Source organism: Sardina pilchardus, chromosome 16 (assembly GCF_963854185.1).
Source record: "Sardina pilchardus chromosome 16, fSarPil1.1, whole genome shotgun sequence".
NCBI lineage: Eukaryota > Metazoa > Chordata > Actinopteri > Clupeiformes > Clupeidae > Sardina > Sardina pilchardus.
Genome location: NC_085009.1, coordinates 11,865,735 through 11,884,003, shown reverse-complemented (window position 1 = coordinate 11,884,003; position 18,269 = coordinate 11,865,735). Strand labels below are relative to the sequence as shown.

The following is an 18,269-nucleotide window of genomic DNA, read 5'->3' as shown; positions in this document are numbered from 1 at the left end:
GCAGCACAAACTACGACTATGTCATCTAGCATATCCACCTGTGACACGGGAATGACTGTCTGCAATATTTTAAAGGTTTTCCAACGGCCAATCACACGCTCCACATGTATACGCACCCGTGAAAGTTGTCTGGACCTATCTACTTCATGGGCTCCAAGTTGTTTTTTACCTTTTGTGAAAGAAGGTATTCGTAATGTTGCGCCTAGTGCTGCCAAATCATCTCTAATTAAGAATCCCCTGTCAGCCAAAATTTCATCGTTTTGCTCTAAAAGACTCAAAAACCCAGACTCCTTGGTTATTTGTTTGTCAGAGACCCGACCACCCCAGCCCCCAGAAATAAAAGTTATTGCCCCAGCAGGAGAAATTCCAATTAGATATTTTATTGTGTTGTTATGTTTATAATTTGACCATGTTTGTGCCCTTGCTGTTAAATTTGTTGGTCTGTCAATGAAAATTTCTGTGCAATCAATAATGCATCTACATCTTTTGAATTTTTTGAAAGATTTTGGTAGATTCTTGAGTACTGCTTCCTTACTTGGCCATTTAATGAGGGGTTTCAGTACAATTGACATGGTTGGTATCCATGTGCGACAGATTTTGGATATAGTGCTGTCAGAGACCTTGAATTTGTAAGCCAGGTATTTATTGCTAAATCCCATTTTTAATTTAATCAGTACTACCAATAAATGATCTTGGAAACTAATTTTGTTACAAACCGAATCAACAGTGCCAGATAGTTTTTGAATGAGCCAATCAAAGACTATGGTTTGCAGACCTGTGAAAAATAAAAACTGAGCAATGTCACTTTTGATAGTGCTATAACTAAACCGTGAGGCTTTGAGATCTTCGTTAAGCCTCTCGTTTTCATCTGTCAGTCTTCTAACATCCCGATGGAGACTGGCACATTCTTCCTGTAGCTGGTCATGTCTCAAACGAAGCGAATTGTAGTCGGCTAAGGGGACCACATCCTCTTCTTCTGTTTGATAACAAAGACCAGAAAATGTCAATCAGAGATTAAAAATTCTGTTTATCATCTGAAACTGCCATCAGTTCATTGACATCTATACTAGGTTTAATTTAGGCCTATGTGGTGTGGTGTGGCGTGGTGTGTGGGTGTGGGTGTGTGTGTGTGTGTGGGGGGGGGGGGGGCAATTAATTTGCATAGCCTACACTGACCGTGGGACCTTTTTTTAAGTTGCACACTGATGCAGCGTGACAAGCGTCCTCCTCAAGGAAATATAATTTTGTGAAATTGCCAGATTACTATGTGTGAGCAATGTGCTGAAGATGTTGCGATGAGATGTGCTGCTAAGATACAGCATAACAGATTTGGTTTTGGTGCTGCTGCCAACGAGGTAGGCTACGTTAAAGAATTTTACGTTAAAGAGTTTTAGCTAACTTAGCCCGATAGCTTGTTGTGTTAATATGATGCGGTTGCTGCACACGGAATAGCCTACTGCCTTGAAGTGACACTTACCAGCAGCAATTGTCAGCTGTTCGTCTGACATGGAGGTGTCCATCGGAGCAGTAGAACTAGGGGTGCCTCTCATCATGCCTCCTCGATCCTCGATGCTCGATCCTCGAGGGGCGTTCCCACTGATCTATAACTAACACTGGATAGACTATCCCATTGTTTCCCCCCCATCATTCTTTATGTAGATCAGTGAGGATCGAGGCATCGAGGAGCGAGGGAGGACGTATAAACGCTGCATGAAACGCACCCTAGGTCTACTGTCATCCCTCCTCCTCTTACGATTGAACCTTCAGTGTGAAAAAATTTAACTCTATCAAAACTTCACTTATAGTACCTCTTTATTCGAAGTAATAGCCTACTACTGTTTGTTTTCACAATAGCATATGAGAATGCTAGCGTTAGCTAGGTACGTTAAGCCAGCAGCTACCTGTCTAATTTTGACTGTGGATCTCCCTGTGTTGCGTACACAAATACGGAGGGCACAAAATCAGGGCTGTCGATGTCCATCGACACCTCTCCTATGATGAGGACAATTTTAGGATAGTTAGTTGTCTGAGCAGTTTTTAAGAGGCTTCTACACAGTAGCCTACAGAGAGAAAAAGCAACATACTACTGTAATCTGTCTAGCGAGCGAGCAGCTAGAAAACATTCATATAGCCTACTGTACTGTAGCCAAGATTAGACTACTATGATAGAAATAAGACTACTATGATAGAAAAACATAATTTTAATAGATGCATAAACAACACCATTACCACCGTTACCAATAACATTAACTGATAAATACTACTAGTTATCCACCACTTACCCGAAATAAAATGGGCACTGCACACTCTTGCGTTGTCGATCGTCTCCTCTGTCCACGCCACCCTTTTGATCGCTTGAAGCCATAATTTTCGTCTGTTGCTGTTAAACGGCCCTTTAGCTCTGGGTATCCGATAAAAGGTTAACCCCAGGTCATGTGAATACCTATTCTGGCAGCCAACAACACAGCAACCGGACATGTCTGTGCAAATCAGCTGATCGTCTGCCAAAGTTGTTGATAGATGTCGGTTGCCAGGTAAAGCTTCCGTTGCCAGGCTGCGCACGCAGCTCCATTGTTTATTGCGTGTAAATCGGTCTATTGAAAAGTTCTAATCGAGGTGGGACACTGGGTGCCTCTCATGTAAAGTTTATACGTCCTCCCTCGCTCCTCGGGCCTCGATCTTCACTGATCTACATAAAGAAAGATAGACGAAGGGATAGACTATCGTTGTTGCCGCCCCATCATTCTTTATGTAGATCAGTGAGGATCGAGGCCCGAGGAGCGAGGGAGGACGTATAAACTTTACATGAGAGGCACCTACTGTGTTTAAATAGACCTTACAATCCGGCATGCTCATGGAAGGCTTTTATACAACAAGGTTTATGTGTGCCTTGCTCTGTATTGTCCTACTTGAGGAGGAAACCGTGTCCTTCCCTCTGGAGTGTTAAGGTCTATGTCAACACTTGCTATCTGTGTGTGAAGAGAGAGACGGTTTACAGATAGTCGCTCCACTGGGACGTAATGCACGGAAGCGAAAATTGACTGTGCTGTGTGGCTGTGTGTGTGTTTTTGAAAGTCACTTGAGCTCTTACACGGAGAGATTTTTTTGTCCTCCACTGAGGCCTGAGAAAACACACGTCAGCAGTAAATGAACCGTGACTTTTTCCTTCCTTCGTTCGCTTCCTTCCCGCTTCAGAATCAGAGTCAGACTAATTACCTCCTCCAAGAAGATTCTGTTGTCACGGCCGTTGGTTTGTCACACAGTAGGATTCCACAAACACTAACATATCCATTTTACTGAAATGAAACATGGCAGAGGGGTAGAACAAGGCCGAAGGATGTCTGCTATCGGCTATAACCGCAACTTTAACTTTACCAGATCGGGTAGCATACCTGCAGTTCGATGAAATGAGACATAAGAAACTACAAATTTGACTTGCTCTGATGTTGCAATACATCATACTTTCGTAAAATCATGCAATATACTCTACCTTGTCTGTGGACATTGCTATTTGCTGGATAAACAAATAGCGTGCGTGCCACAGAGGAAAAGTGCTTCAGTGTTGCTTTACAGTAACACAGGACATTTTGGCCTGGATGGAGCAGAGGTCTGACCTCCCCAAGTGTCATTCGACTTTGTTAAGTGTATGTCATATGTCATTTTCCCATGAAACAAAAGGTAAACGTTCAAGGTAGACAGCATGCACACTATCACTATCACCATCGCCTTCCATTCAAAATGGAGTAAGAGCAGCCAGAGAAGGCAGGGTCGACTGATCCTGTTTTGGAGGCGATCCAAGAGACCGCTAAAAGCAATCTTCTGTTCCATAAGCACAGATAAAAACACCTACACAAGGCCAGACACACATACACACACACACACACACACACACACACACACACACACACACACACACACACACACACACACACACACAAACTGACACACACACACACACACACACACACACACATACACACACACATATACTCTCACAACACTCACATTGTACAGAGAGACAGTAAAAAAACAAAAGCGCACACCAAACCACTAAAGAACAGAAATCAATCAGACAGAGAGAAAGAGAGAGAGAGAGAAAGACAGAGACAGAGGGAGAGAAAGAGACAGAGAGAGAGAGGGGGAAAAAACACTAGGCGCTCCGGCTGGCCTTGGTTTACGCTCATCCACAGTGGAACACTGCCTCACAGAGGGAGTCGTCCCCGGTTGCCTGCAGCTCTGCCACCAAACACCACCGAATTAGCTCTCCGTCTCCCACCGCATCTCACACTCATCTCACACTCATGTCCTCGTGAATAATGAAACGTCCTGAGTCAGGTGCTACCACTTACACAGGCCACATACTGTCCTACATAACATACAAACTCATCTTCCTCCTCCACTTTCTGCGTACACAAGTCAGTGATGTTCGTATGGTTATGGCTCTGGTCAGAATCTACTACATCAAAGCAGGGGCAAATTCATCCCAGTGTTGGCAGAACCGGTTACAATTGGTGTGTATTTACTGTAGGTATGTAGCTCTATGCCTAACAGATCACACACACACACACAGACACACAGGGAGACAAATCTGCAGGGCTAATGATTTCACCACTCAGGGCTAATGATTTCAGACAAATCTGCAGGGCTAATGATTTCACCGCCGACCTCTTGACCCCTTGATGAAGTGAAATCACAAGATAAAGAACCGCGGGATTGGCCCAGAGATGATTAATATTGTGGTGATAAACCATACAGCCTACAAGTCAAGTGCACGCTGCAAACAAAAAAAAAACTCTGATTCAGATTTTCATTATTCAAGGACAATAATTACATCCAATCCAAACTCTGGGCCACATTAAAGTCTGCTATCATCAGCAAGGCCCAGTAAACACCGCATATTATTCTCTTCTATTTAACTTATCACTTAGTATAATTAAAACCCTGAGTCATTTCAGCAGATTGACACAGCATATGCACAGTCATTCATTCCTTCATTGCACAGCCCACCCTCAGCCATTACTATAATGCAGATGCTGCCCCTCACAGTAAAACTGCTTCCTCAGACCTGTGGTTCAGTTGAAACACACCAGAAGGTGGCACCAAACCCATTCTCACTGCATGGGCTACCACATACTGCTGCCACCAGGGCCAGCGCAAACAATAACAATCCACTGCAGGAAGCTGTCTGCTACCGGTAACTAACGGAAACAGCCTGAATTGATGACAGCGGGCGGCTAATAAACAAGTCAAATTAACCGCATTGCTTGTCATCTGATACTCCCTCGCTCGTTCACCCCTCGGCATGCCAACATGCAATTTAATTCATTACATGAGACTGAGAGGTCATCAAAGGCCTATGGAGATGTCTATTACTGTAAGGAGCACCCACGGGAGAGGTTTATGGGAAATGCACTCGCGTAAAGCACAGAGCAGACAAATGTTGCACAATTACATTATGACAAGAAGATAGAGGATGCCATAAAATATTGAATGGCATCGCGGGCAAGTTCAAGGCTATACACACGGCATTACGTTATTTAAGACTCACAGAGAATGATGGAGAACTGAGAGAGGTGGATGATCATATTCACAATTTCACACAGTTCAACATCTCAAGCTTGATATACTGTATGCGCTCACGCTATCCAATGCAATCACTTATTCAGTAGTTGTTTTGTGCATCCTCACACATCCTCTTTCACATTCCCTCAATCATGTCAAGCACTAGGGCTGGACAAGTAATCAATAATTTAATCAAAATCATAATTTATACTAATGCATGCAATTAGCTAATCACAAAGGAATGCAATTAATCGCGCAGCTCAAAACTCTGTCCCAATGGTTAATCCTGGCTGTCACATCTTTTCAGAGTCACGTGGTCCTCCTTTTTTGACAGATTGTGAAGCTCACCTGACAGCAGTGCTGTGCTTATCATGCAGTAGGCATGCTTACCACAAGTGGCCCAACTTAACTTGACTTCCTTAAATCACAAATTGCCATATCTGTCAGAAAAATCGCAACTGCCGGTAAATGTTTTCCCCAAATCGAGAGTCAAATACCCACACACACACGCACACACACACAGAGAGAGAGACACACACACACACACACACACACACACACACACACACACACACACACACACACACACACACACACACACACACACACACACACACACACACACAGAGACACACACACTGTCTAAACATGCGCTGGCATTTCGACCAAGAGAAAACAACATTAGCTGAGGTCACTGGCGGCTTTGCAAATGATGAGGAGTAAAACTCGTCTGCTTCTGATTAAATAACTCATGCAGCTCTGCACGCACCCTCCGTGGGCAGCTTGGCACTCACAGGGCACAGTGCTCTCTCTCTCTCTCTTTCCCTCGTTCTCTCTCTCTATCTTTCTATCTTTCTCTCTTTCTCTCTATCCCTTTCTCTCTTTCTCTCCCTCTCTCTGTCTCTCTGTCTCTCTCTCTCTCTCTATTCTCTCTCTCTCTCTCTCTCTCTCTCTCTCTCTAGCACCTCTCCTCTCGACAGGCTGTAATTGCAGGTTATCATGTGCCTACAGCTTGCACTCGTCCCAGCCAGACGCCCGCAGCGCGGCACACAGCAGCAGCAGCACCACCACCACCACCACCACCACCACCACAGCGAGAGTCAGCCCCTAGCCTCTCCATCTCCTCTCCACCCAGCTGATGGGGGGGGGGAGCTGATGGGGGGGAGGGGGGGGGGGGCTACTGACGGAGCTCCTGGACTTGTGTGGACCAGAGGCTGGTCAAGCACCAACAGCAGCAGCAGCAGCAGCAGAGGGTCCATGAGCAGCTACAGTGAACCATATGATGCAGTGATCATGTGACCAGTGAGGTGGAAGGAGAGATCAATGAGGGGGAACTAAAGCAATAACGTGATGATCACGTTAGTGTGGAGGAGATAAAACATTTTGCGCACGGGGGGTAATTAACGGCACGCGTGACAAGAGTGTGATATTTAAAGGCTTTAGTCATGGAGTGGGTAGAGGAGTGTTGGGGGGGGGTACGAGGGGGGGGTGGTAGTTGGCACCTAAGGATGTGTAACTGGCAGAGCTGAAGTTAACAGATGCACTTGTGCTCTGTTTGCAAGCCTCCTTCAGGCAGCAAACAGCAAACATTAACATTGAGAACGATCTCATGGAGGCTGTGCCACATTAACAAACACACAAACACACACGCACGCACACACTCACACACACGCACACACACGCACGCACACACACATTCACACACACACACACACACATACACACACACACACACACACAGTAGAATGATTGGGCACAAAACCACTAAATTGTTGTGAACGTTAGGAACGTCCTGTTTATGAAGTCTGGAAAGCATTACACACAGCTAGTGAAAGCCAGGCTTTCTGGAGAAAAACACACAGAAAAGAAGTAACTACCTTATTGTAGAGAGCCAGTCAGTCTGCCTGCCTGCCTGCCTACCTAACCTGCCTCAAGGCCACACTGAGTCATCCCAGAGCATCAGATTTAGCTACAGGCTTGCGTCTATTGGCCTAGCGCTCACGCCAACACCATGGAACAGTGCACATACGAACGTCCATCACGCCGTGACAAGCGGCATTTGCCTGTGAAGTTATGTGTGGCGCTGCCTCTTTCCCTTCCGCCGGACTGGACTATAATACATCGCCGTTTCCCCGCAGCCCCTGGGCTCTGAATCATATCAGCCGGTATGCAAAAGCGCCCGGGTCCTCGTTTGCCTTGCCAAATGAGATTTCACACCGAGGCGAGCGTGACTGTCGTGCACACAGCAGCCTGCATGGCATATACTGACGTTGTTAAAACGGGAGACTTTATGGCTCGCTCTCTGTGGCAGACTTCCTATAGTGTTATTATTATATACGGTCTCCCTACGTTTTTTCCTATTTTACATTTCCAAGGCTTCTGTGGTTAACTGGCAGAGCGTAATTTTCTTGTCTCTTCACATGGGCTGCGCCAAATCAATGAGATCACTGTAAGAAAGCGAGTTACTTAATGTCAGCTGAGACACACACACTATAGAAGTCCAACTGGAAGTAGTCTGGACTGTGCTAGATGTAATGAGATTCTACTCTTTAAGAAGACCCGCACTGTCTTCTTGAAACACTGTTTAGGAAGAGAAAGAGTTGTGGTGACTGGTGACCCATTCCGACAGTTGAGGAGATCCAGGCCTTCTGGAATGGCAATGGAACACTTCCCAGACCTGAGGCCCACTCTGAGTCGGATGGAAACCATGGAGACCTGAAGACGTGATGCTTGTTGACTAATGCTGTGACCCTCCATAATAAATAGTCCCATACCTATCTGCTCGGAGCGGTTGGGACAAGCCGACTGTCATTATTCACTTCTCAATCAATACGCCGACTCCTTAAAGTAATTATGCCCCGCAGAACGGGCAGAAATGAATATCGGAGATGGACGGGTCCGCCTTCTCGCCCGCCCGTCTCTACGGAACGCTGATGAATCACGTCTGGAATATGACGCCTCTTCCGAGGAAAAGGATTTCCCCCGTACAAAATTAAATGATGCAGGATCACATGATATCACAGGCAGAGGCGGACATCCTGGGCTCAAAAAGCAGAATTTTGATCCAACCATTTAGTAAACCAGCTCATCTGACTGAGCAGCCAGGTAGATCAGATAATTAGTGATATCTCTTATCTCTTTTTTTATGATTGTCATTTTTTTTCTCAATTCAACATAGTCACATATGATTTCGGATATGTCTGTAACCCCCCCCCCCCCCCCCATTCATTTGAAAAATAATAAAAAAAATGTCGATCACCAAAAAAGAAAAGATAATTTGTGATATCAACTGTCATGAATGCACAGGTAGAAAGAATATATGGAAGGACTTCTGCTCCCTGGAACCGGGATGTCCGCCTCTGATCACTGGTTCACACAGGGAGCTGTGCAGCTCTCTCTCTCTCCGCTAACAACCGACTGCACTAGTCTACACACCTATTAACAAGCATATGCGAGAGAAGAGGATCATAATCAATGACGAGGGGACATAAGATGCACTGAAGCATTCAAATGAGGAGCCTTTGATCAAGACCTCAGTGACCTTTTTCATTCAAAAACCACCTCCTCTCTCTCTCCCTCTCTCTGTCTCTCCTCTCTCTCTCTCCCTCTCTCTTGCTCTCTCCTCTCTCTCTCCCTCTCTCTCCCTCTCTCTCTCTTGCTCTCTCGCTCTCTTCATTATATGCATGAGAGTCTTTTTCACAATGAAGGACACAATAGCTGACACAGGCTAGTGAGAGGGACTCCTCCAGCAGCTCATAAAAGCCCACTCATACCTACAATATCATTCAACTGCAAATGCCTCCGTCTGATTAAGAGTTGTTTTAGCCGGGAACAGGGGGAGCGTTTTTCTGTTTTGTAAATGTTTATTGGCCATCTGTGTGGTCTTCATGTTCCTGTGTGTCTTTTCCAAAGGAGCAATTCCAGCCATGGCAATGAAACCAGGCATTATTCAGCGCTTTTAGTTATGGCTCTGCGCTGTCTGATAAAAAGCCACATAATTCTTCTGTGAGTCTGCCACTGACCCTGTCTGTCACATTCCTTTTTTGTTGTTGTTGTTTTTGCTTTTACAAATGAACAGTAATGGAAACAAACGACCAATGAACAAACCGTACGAAATAACGTACAACAAAGAGCACCCCCGCTAGAGTTCAATTCTGCTTTGGCCTCTCCTGGGCCAAATTGTTTTTATTTTGTTACCGTCCAGCTTGATTTGGCTAATACTGGCTTCAGTCAGTAATGAGGCAAGGCAGACAGACAGACATCTGACTTCAGATGAGCCCGTGGACAACAACCCAGGCTAATTTCATCTCTGTCTGTGTCCCAATTATTTCTGGTCAGGCTTCATTAAGGACCACGGTGCGCATTCATTAAACGCAATGCTTCTATAATGAGTTAAAACTGTAAACACATAGAGCTTAATTTAACTGCTTTTGATTTGTTTACTACGTTATGGTTAATCTTGGCTCCTTTTCACGGTTGGATAAATATCATCCTTGAATAGCCGCATGACTCCAGGTGATTTCAGTTTGAAAACTAGTGCAGATGTTACAGTAACTGCTGTCTTCTTGTAATTTCATCACAAACAGCACTGCAAAGGCTCTACATGACTTCAAATGCAGTCTGTGTCAGACAGTTTCATTACTGTAAATCGCAATGCAAAGATCACAAGTGAGTCGCCCTCTTAAAATAGAAGGCTGAATTGCAAGTCAAGTCCACATTGTTATTGTGAAGTTTTCCCTTCAAGGTCCAAACTGTTTGACATCAGTCTATTATTTATGAAGAAGAAAAAAAAACTCAACAAGAGCGCAGACCTCAATGTCACAGCATTCCGCCTCACACTATTAGAAACGCACGTCCCACATCACTTGCCAATGCGCCGGCTGCGCCTCCATGAAAGGACGCGAAAAACAAGCAGCCTTGAGGGAGAGAAAACACAAACAGACAACCGAGGTGCCCGACCGACTCAGATCTCGTCAGCTCTCCCTCGGTGAACTCGAGACCACAGATCACTCTCCAGGTCGCCCCGAGGATAATACATCTCATAGAGCGTGATGTTGGCTGAATGCTACACCACAGCACACCGTCATTGGCTTACAAACAAAAGACGTAACACTCTAACAGGCCAGCGGAATAATTAACTAATTAACTAATGACTAACCTATTGGATGCCGTGTCTTTCCTATTTGAGAGAGATGAGAGATGAGCCTTTATTGTCTCCAAGTGGAGAAATTTGCCTTGGGCAATCAAGAGAGTGAGATTGGGACACATAACATACAGTACATGTGTCTACTTCAGCGGAGGCACCCAGCCTCCAGAGGGGTGAGTAGTACTAGTCAACTGGGTGTTCTGATGGCTGATGGCGCACACTTGGCCTACTGCAGCACTGGCGGTCTCTGACGGACCATCAAGTGTGCCAGGGCCTCGGGGAGGAGGGCTCTTTGACAGCGGCCCCACACAAGCGAGGTCAGAACTAAATTAGGCCAGGCGACGACACAGAAAAAACGAGACACAATGACAAGAACACGAGCAGCGCAAGGAAAGTCGTTTACTGTCCCACAAAAGACCAATGAGACCGACGCGTCCAGCATGTTTCATGTCATCCCTCAAGTCCGGAGGGATTTCTCTCCCCTGGCTGTTCAGAACAAGGCGGTCTACGGCAGTGTCCTCCGCAAAACTGACCACTTCACTCAATCACTCGCTCCCCGGCCGGGCTGGCAGACCGGACCTGTAGTCTAAAGGGGCCGGCCACACTCCCATGGCCCAAAAGCACTAGATGTCTCATAGACAAGTCCAGCGCTGCTAAAAGGCCCATCTATCACGTCAACAGGGGCAGCCCTGGCCGCCAGACGTGTCCAGACACACTGGCCTCATCACTGGGGAAGAGCCATCGCCATTAGGGATGAAGTCAGGCCAACACACACACACACACACACACACACACACACACACACACACACACACACACACACACACACACACACTGCTCTACTGGCTGGACACTACATGAGTTTCTTGAAAAGGACCATCTGCTTCCTCTCAACTCTCTGGTGACTGATCTCATAATCTCCTGCAAAAGTCACCCTCACCTCTGTAAGTGCTCACTTTTATGTCTCAACATTTAAATGATGCCAATGCTTTCACTGCCACTTTTGTTTTTCGGCCCAACCACCACTGTTATCTATTATTATGTCTTGGAAGTTGGTTTTGCATAGCTGTCTAGACAACAACAAAAGTAAACACACCAAAGCAAACCGCTACTGTGTGAAGTCAGTCACCCCTACACGACGACATTAAAATCTACAAAACTTGGTGACGCTCAATGAGTCAAGCGCAGACAAGGCGAGCTGCCAAAAGCCTGCACGACTGTGAGCTGTGGAGGTGGGGGACCACACAGCGGAGGAAACCAGCCGAGGAGATGTGGAATAAAAGGCTCGATATTCAACAAAAAAAAAATCGTTCTCGGTGTGGCTCTGTGTACAGAGAGCTGCCTGTGTGAATGACTCCTGAATGAGCGGAGCGCTGTTCAACCTCGGTGTTTAATATTTCACAAGGGGCCAGCAGCACAGGCACAGAGATGAACGAGTATAGAGAGCTCACGTGGGGATTCAATTATGAATACGACCTAAGAGCCGCCATTCGTTCACACTTTCCCCCCTCACACACACACACACCCTCACCCCGCCTCCCACACTGACACCTACCCACACACCCACACACACACAAACAGACACACACACACACACACACACACACCCCACACACACACAGTATGGGCTGATGCCCTCCTTTCAGCATCATTGTTTCTTGTGCTTCATCAAGTGGCCCACAGGAAACCTTCTTAAGTGCCTCTAAGTCTGATCCACTGCTCTGATTTCATCAAGGCCTTCAACAACAACGGCCAAGGTCCTCAGTGTTCTTCTAGAACGTCTAAACTTACAAAGTGATTCCGATCAGTCTGCCGGTTCTAATTTTACTGCTAGCCTGATTAAAACAAAACAGGTTTTTTTCTGTTTCAGAGTAATGCAAAAGCAGGCTAACTGACGAAGAAACTGTTAGGGAGGGCGAAAGGGACTGAGGCTGCTGCCACCAAAGGTTATGAAGACATTTTGCTCCAAGCAAGCACAAAAAAGGGTAAAAGCCTCATTAAATGGAGACGGCACATCACCTCCACGTTTGAAATGGAACAGAGGATGTGAGCTCGTTTTAGGAAGTGTCCGCTTTTTCACAGTGAATCGTGACATCCAATGCAATTCCCAGATACAACTTGGAACAACTGATATCGTTCTACAACTTAACCACTTCAGTTTTCCCATCAAACAGCTTCTGTTAACACTGATACACATTCTATTTATTCTATTTATTCTATTTGCTATAAAAATGCAGCATGTACCAGTATGACGATGCAACAACTTAACAACGCTTAACTTACATAACCCACCAGTCTTACTTAAATGATGTTTACACAAGGAACAATCACAAACACTACAAATACTGTATATGAATGTTTATCCTTACACTGACCAATAAAAACTACATTTAGATGTCCACTCTAACTCCACAGCACTGTCAACGACCAGTTGCCATGCAAGATTGTTTTATCCTTCAACAGATATATATTGGAAATAATATCTCATGAATATTTCATTTTTAGGCCTTAGTGAATCAAAGTGCTTACCCTAATTGTGAAACTACCCATGTGACATTGCACGGTATAGGCCTGCTCTGGTTTATTAAGCTACTGCTGGAAAATCAGCATGTGACAAGTGTATAGACTCATTAGTGTAACATCACTGTATCATCTGGAATCCTGTCACCTGTCTGAGATGCCGCTGGAATGAGCTTGGTCGTCTCTCACATCATCGTGATGAAAAATTCCCACCATGCATCTGTACACAACCGGCTTCCTCATTCACTTGCAGCCTTTTATGTTAAGCACTGAGACGGGAATAGACCCACCATTAAAAAACTACTGAGGCAAGCTTGCAAAAAAAGCAAGCAGTGTTTGTTCCCCCTTTCATACGCAATCCAAGCTGAGCAGATGATGAGAGAGGATTTCCTGCCTGCAATCATCTGTCAAGGTTAACTCGGCAGCATTGAAGTTTAGCCTGAGTGGAGCTGCACTGGTCTTCATTATCTTAATGCAGGGGGGTCTAAATTAGATGTAGGCTTGGATCAGAAACCACTGGCCTCTGTGAAAAAAACCTGCTGTCCTGGCCACTGCTTCTGGGTGTTCGATCAATGTCCGTTCAGACCAATACATACATTAAGATAACATTATTCTCATATTTCAGCTGCTGCAAAACATGGCAACACAGAACAACTAGTTTGCCTACAGCAAACTGATATCAGAGTACTTGTGGCTGATGGGTGGGTGATGAGAAGCCTACTGGCAATGAATGCAAATAATGCTATGTATGTCTCATGTAGGCTACAACAGCAGACGAAAGACAACACAGTAGATTGATCCAACAATCTAGTCTTACAGTAGGATGATAAAAATGCTGAACTAAAGAGGTGTGTTGACACTGTTTAAGCCCTCACCAAAGCTGTTGGCAGAGCTTGGGAGTGCGGGTGGTCGGAGGTCAGTGCTATGTGAAGCCTCCCTTCAGCGAAATAGGCGTTACATCAGCACCACACAACTGCCGCCAGATAGGACCGTCCTTTCACGCACTGTCAACTTTCAAGTAGACCAAATATGTAGCCTTTGCGCGCTAAACGGCTGTCCCTTTAATAGTAGAAGCATCAATGACTGGGTTACTATCGATATGATAGTGGTGAGCCGAACCCTTGCCTCGAGGCTTCACACTAAGAACAGAAATATGGGCCACATTTTATTCACAATCAAAAGAGGACGAAGACTGTGCCTGTCTAGCTATAAAAAATATGAAAGCTTAATGATGATTTTGGTGGATTATTTTTTTGTGTGAAATTACACCATCAAGAGGCTAACCTACTGAAACTGCGCAGCAATTCAGCCGAGCAAACTTGTATCCACACACATGCGTAAATTGAATTTTCACCGATGACCCCCTCATGACCCATTTGATCTTGTATACATCGATCAATTACTATGCTATTTGGAAACATCCACTTACAGAATCACTGGCATGTTTTCCCAGCTCATCCTCACTGCTGGCGCCAGAGTCTACCACCAGTTTCTCGAAGCATGCAGAGCCCAAGGACGAGCTCTTTTGATGGGACATCACCAAATGAGACAGTGCGAGCTTAGGGCTTCCATGTCCGGGCAATTGTAGCCTGCTCGTAGATTCTCCATCGGCGGTGACCAAGGGTGACACAGCATGCCCAGATGCACTACCGGAGTCCGGTTTACCGCAGAGGGACTTATCACCTTCGAAGCGCGCTGGAGTAGAGCAACTGAGATTAGGCTGTGATGATGAGAACACACGGTCTAGGACCTGTTTCTTCTTTCGCTTAAACATCCATAAACCGGACTCCTTTTTACCGTCCCCGCTGCGTCTCTCGGACCCTAGTTTTGGACTTAGGAAAGGTTTCGGAAAATTCTTCCATATCTTTCTCTGAGAGGACGATGCTGCTTCTTGATCTTTAGCGGTGGCATCCTTAGATTTCTCCTCCATAGTCCCCGAGCAGCAGCCCGCCAGTCTGTTGAGCGTGCAGTGTAGTGACTGTCGCTGTGGGTTGCCGACCGCACACACTCTGATCGATTCCCAAAGCCAGCTTCTTTCGAGACGGAGGCGGGTTAGACCGTTTGACTGCTGACACTTGACACAGATAGTATCATTGTCATTTCCTACGCGTGCACAAACATTTACAGTTTCAGTGGTGATGCAGCGGAAGTCTAGATGCAGTACTCTATCTCGGAAGGGTTCCAAAGCTATAATTCTCAATAATTATATGACCATACTGGCAGTGAGAAGTTGAAAGCAAATGAAGTCCTGCTGGTGTTTTCGTGAGAAAAAAAACACAGTAAGCCTCCAGGAGAAATTATATTAACGTGTCTGTTGCGCATATGATTATTACCATCAGGAGCAGCAGTTGGCAACTGCAGCCTCACCGTTACGCGTGCTATCGTATTGCCAGCCAAAAACCCACATTAAGAATTTAATGTCCCACCCACTTCCTGTAGCCCACCAATGTTTCGTGAAGTTTTGTGAAGTTATTTCACAGAAATTGCGTGCTATTCGCCCACACTTTACTGGACTGAACATTGTCTCAAAGCCTAGCTTAATAATTTATTTAAAAAACACACACACAGATGCCCACTCCCACATGAGATTTGTATTTTCTGGATGCTTTGTTAGTGCATTCTATAACAATTAAAGATATTTCGAGTGAACGTTTTCATTAGCTAACGCTCACCTTTAGTGTCGCTCTGAAGTTGCCTATTCAACTATTCACTGAGGGGATATACAGTACCAATCAATGCATTTCATAAAGTTAATGGATTCAGAAAATCATTTTTGGCTAAAATTGATCACTCTTTGAATTGTACAAATTAACTGAATTCTTTCATTTTGAGGGGTTAATTCAAGTCATCAATTTTGCAACTCATTTGTTAACTAATAAAATAGGGTAACTTCTTGTCTGATCCTGACCCACAGGACAGTAGATTTTGGTTGGTCCATGCCATCATCCATTCTGCAAAGACACCATCCATTCTGCAAAGACACCAAGGCCACTTTGTACTGTGCTGAATAGCAAACATCAACATTAGTTTATCAACGGTGGAATAAAGAGACACACATTTAATTTGTTTTGCAATAGATTTTTCAGTAAATATTGATCACGGATCTTTATTGTTCTCTCTGTCAACCCCAATAATAAGTCTATGTGTAGTAGGCCTAGACCTATACAAAAGTCAAACAACAACTAGCGAAATGGCAACATTAGTCTTCCATTCGCTCACTTGACACAAAATCAATTGTATAGAAATAATCTGAAATTACCTCTTAACAAGCCTTCTCCTTTTATCACATAATCCCAATGGATGAAATTTGTGCAAAGTGACGACATGCCTATGAATACTCACTTAGGCGTTAAGGCCCCAAGTTGCCATTATCTGATAGGTTGTTTCATGAAGGTCATTAATAGTGAGTCCACTCTTAAAACAAATGTTTTGGAAATAACACAGCTTGTGTTGTTTTTAACACACCTCTGTCCAGATAGGGATCAAACAGTTTTAAGAGATGGTAAACAGACTTACTACAGGTAAATAGGTTGCCTCATCTTGCCCATGGCACCTTATGGCCAAGTTGTCTTTCATTAATATCCTTTACAATTGTGCTTTGTCTAGAGCTCTGTATAGGGCTGCTTATAATGAAAACAGGGAAATAAATCATTTATATTTAAACACATTTGGCATACCATCCTGCAGATTAAAATGAAGGACTCTGAGATAGAGAGGAGTGTATTGATCCGTGCTGGGGAGAAACATGTGTAGGCTATTTAAGACAGGCCTCCCACCTACACCGATCAAAGAAAGGGATTTACAGTAGTTGCTGCATGCTCTTCACTTTGGCACTGTAGCATTCCGAGAAGGTGAACAAGTTCTGCCAGTTAGTCGCTCCTCCAAATACAATTTATATATTTTATTTTGAGTCAATACACTCTCTCCGATTCTCACCAGGCAATAGAAAGTGCAAAGGGAATTCTTCTGATTTCCCAAAAGAGAGCTATTCAAATGCTCTGTTGAAACTGTGATTTGCACCGTTGCATAACAGGGGCAGCTGCTCCTGATGGAGACCCATATATTGTTTGCTCTCTCCGGTACTTCACAATGGAGGCAAGCAGATTGCGACTGTGTAACACACATCAGAAGACAATATACTAGCACGGCGTAGAATTTAATTCACTAGCGTTTATACAGGTACACTATAATTATCAGCCTACAGCTGTGCGGCTATTTATATTTCATAAATATCATATGAAGGAGTGTGCCTGACTCAGCAAACACAACTGAAACAGTTGCATTCATGCAATGGAGAGAGAGATAAATTGCTGTACTAAAGCATGTGTACGACTGTGATCATGTGTACTGATTGCCCCATAATCTAGTTGTCAGGTTTTCTAGAACACACAACACAAGTCGTCTGTGGTCTCTAGGTGACTAGAACAAACACATGAAGTGCAGGATTATTCCAACTGGTCTCTCCAGCCATTAGAGTGTCAAGTAAGTGTTTCATTGGTGATATATTTCTATAGATGTAAATGAAGGACTTACTTAAATTCAGTCTGTTTCTGCTGAGACAGCAGCTGGCCGGTTGTAGTATTTCAGTGTCCACTACAGAGGATAAATTTGAAGAAAGCGACTGCTAGTCAATATTTTGGAAACTACAATCCTTTTTAAAAGAAAATATCAATCAGTAGCCGATATGTTCAGCTGCTTCAATGTTTTGATGAATGTTTTACCATTTATTTTCCAAACCTCTGGCTGATATGAAAAAAGAGACTGCTGATTCAGAGGGAACATGTCCTACGAGACAGCTTTACAACCACACCAGCCAGACAAGTAAGTTCAAAACTTGTGCCCAGTGGAGAGAATATAAAAGAACTGAAGTGAGACGGCGTTCCACACCATGAATTAAATCTCAGCGGTGACCTTTCCATGGATTTAAAAGACAGGCTTGTTAAATCAAGCCTGTGAAGACATCAAACAGGAAACCGCAACACACAAAGACACAAAATCAATAGTCTCATTTGCAAATATCTTAAGGCTCTTCCACAACTTT

The 18,269-nt window shown here is 44.6% G+C and overlaps 1 protein-coding gene across 1 annotated transcript in view; it reads right to left on the bottom strand.

The window, feature by feature from the left end:
- LOC134059877 (multiple C2 and transmembrane domain-containing protein 1-like) overlaps positions 1–15,158 on the bottom strand; it is a gene marked incomplete in the record, with an annotated part of 193,684 nt that extends 178,526 nt beyond the window's left edge. Inside the window, 1 exon segment of the mRNA XM_062516413.1 lies at positions 14,658–15,158. Within this exon segment, the coding sequence (XP_062372397.1) occupies positions 14,658–15,158 (501 nt within the window).
- Positions 15,159–18,269: the final 3,111 nt, after the last annotated feature.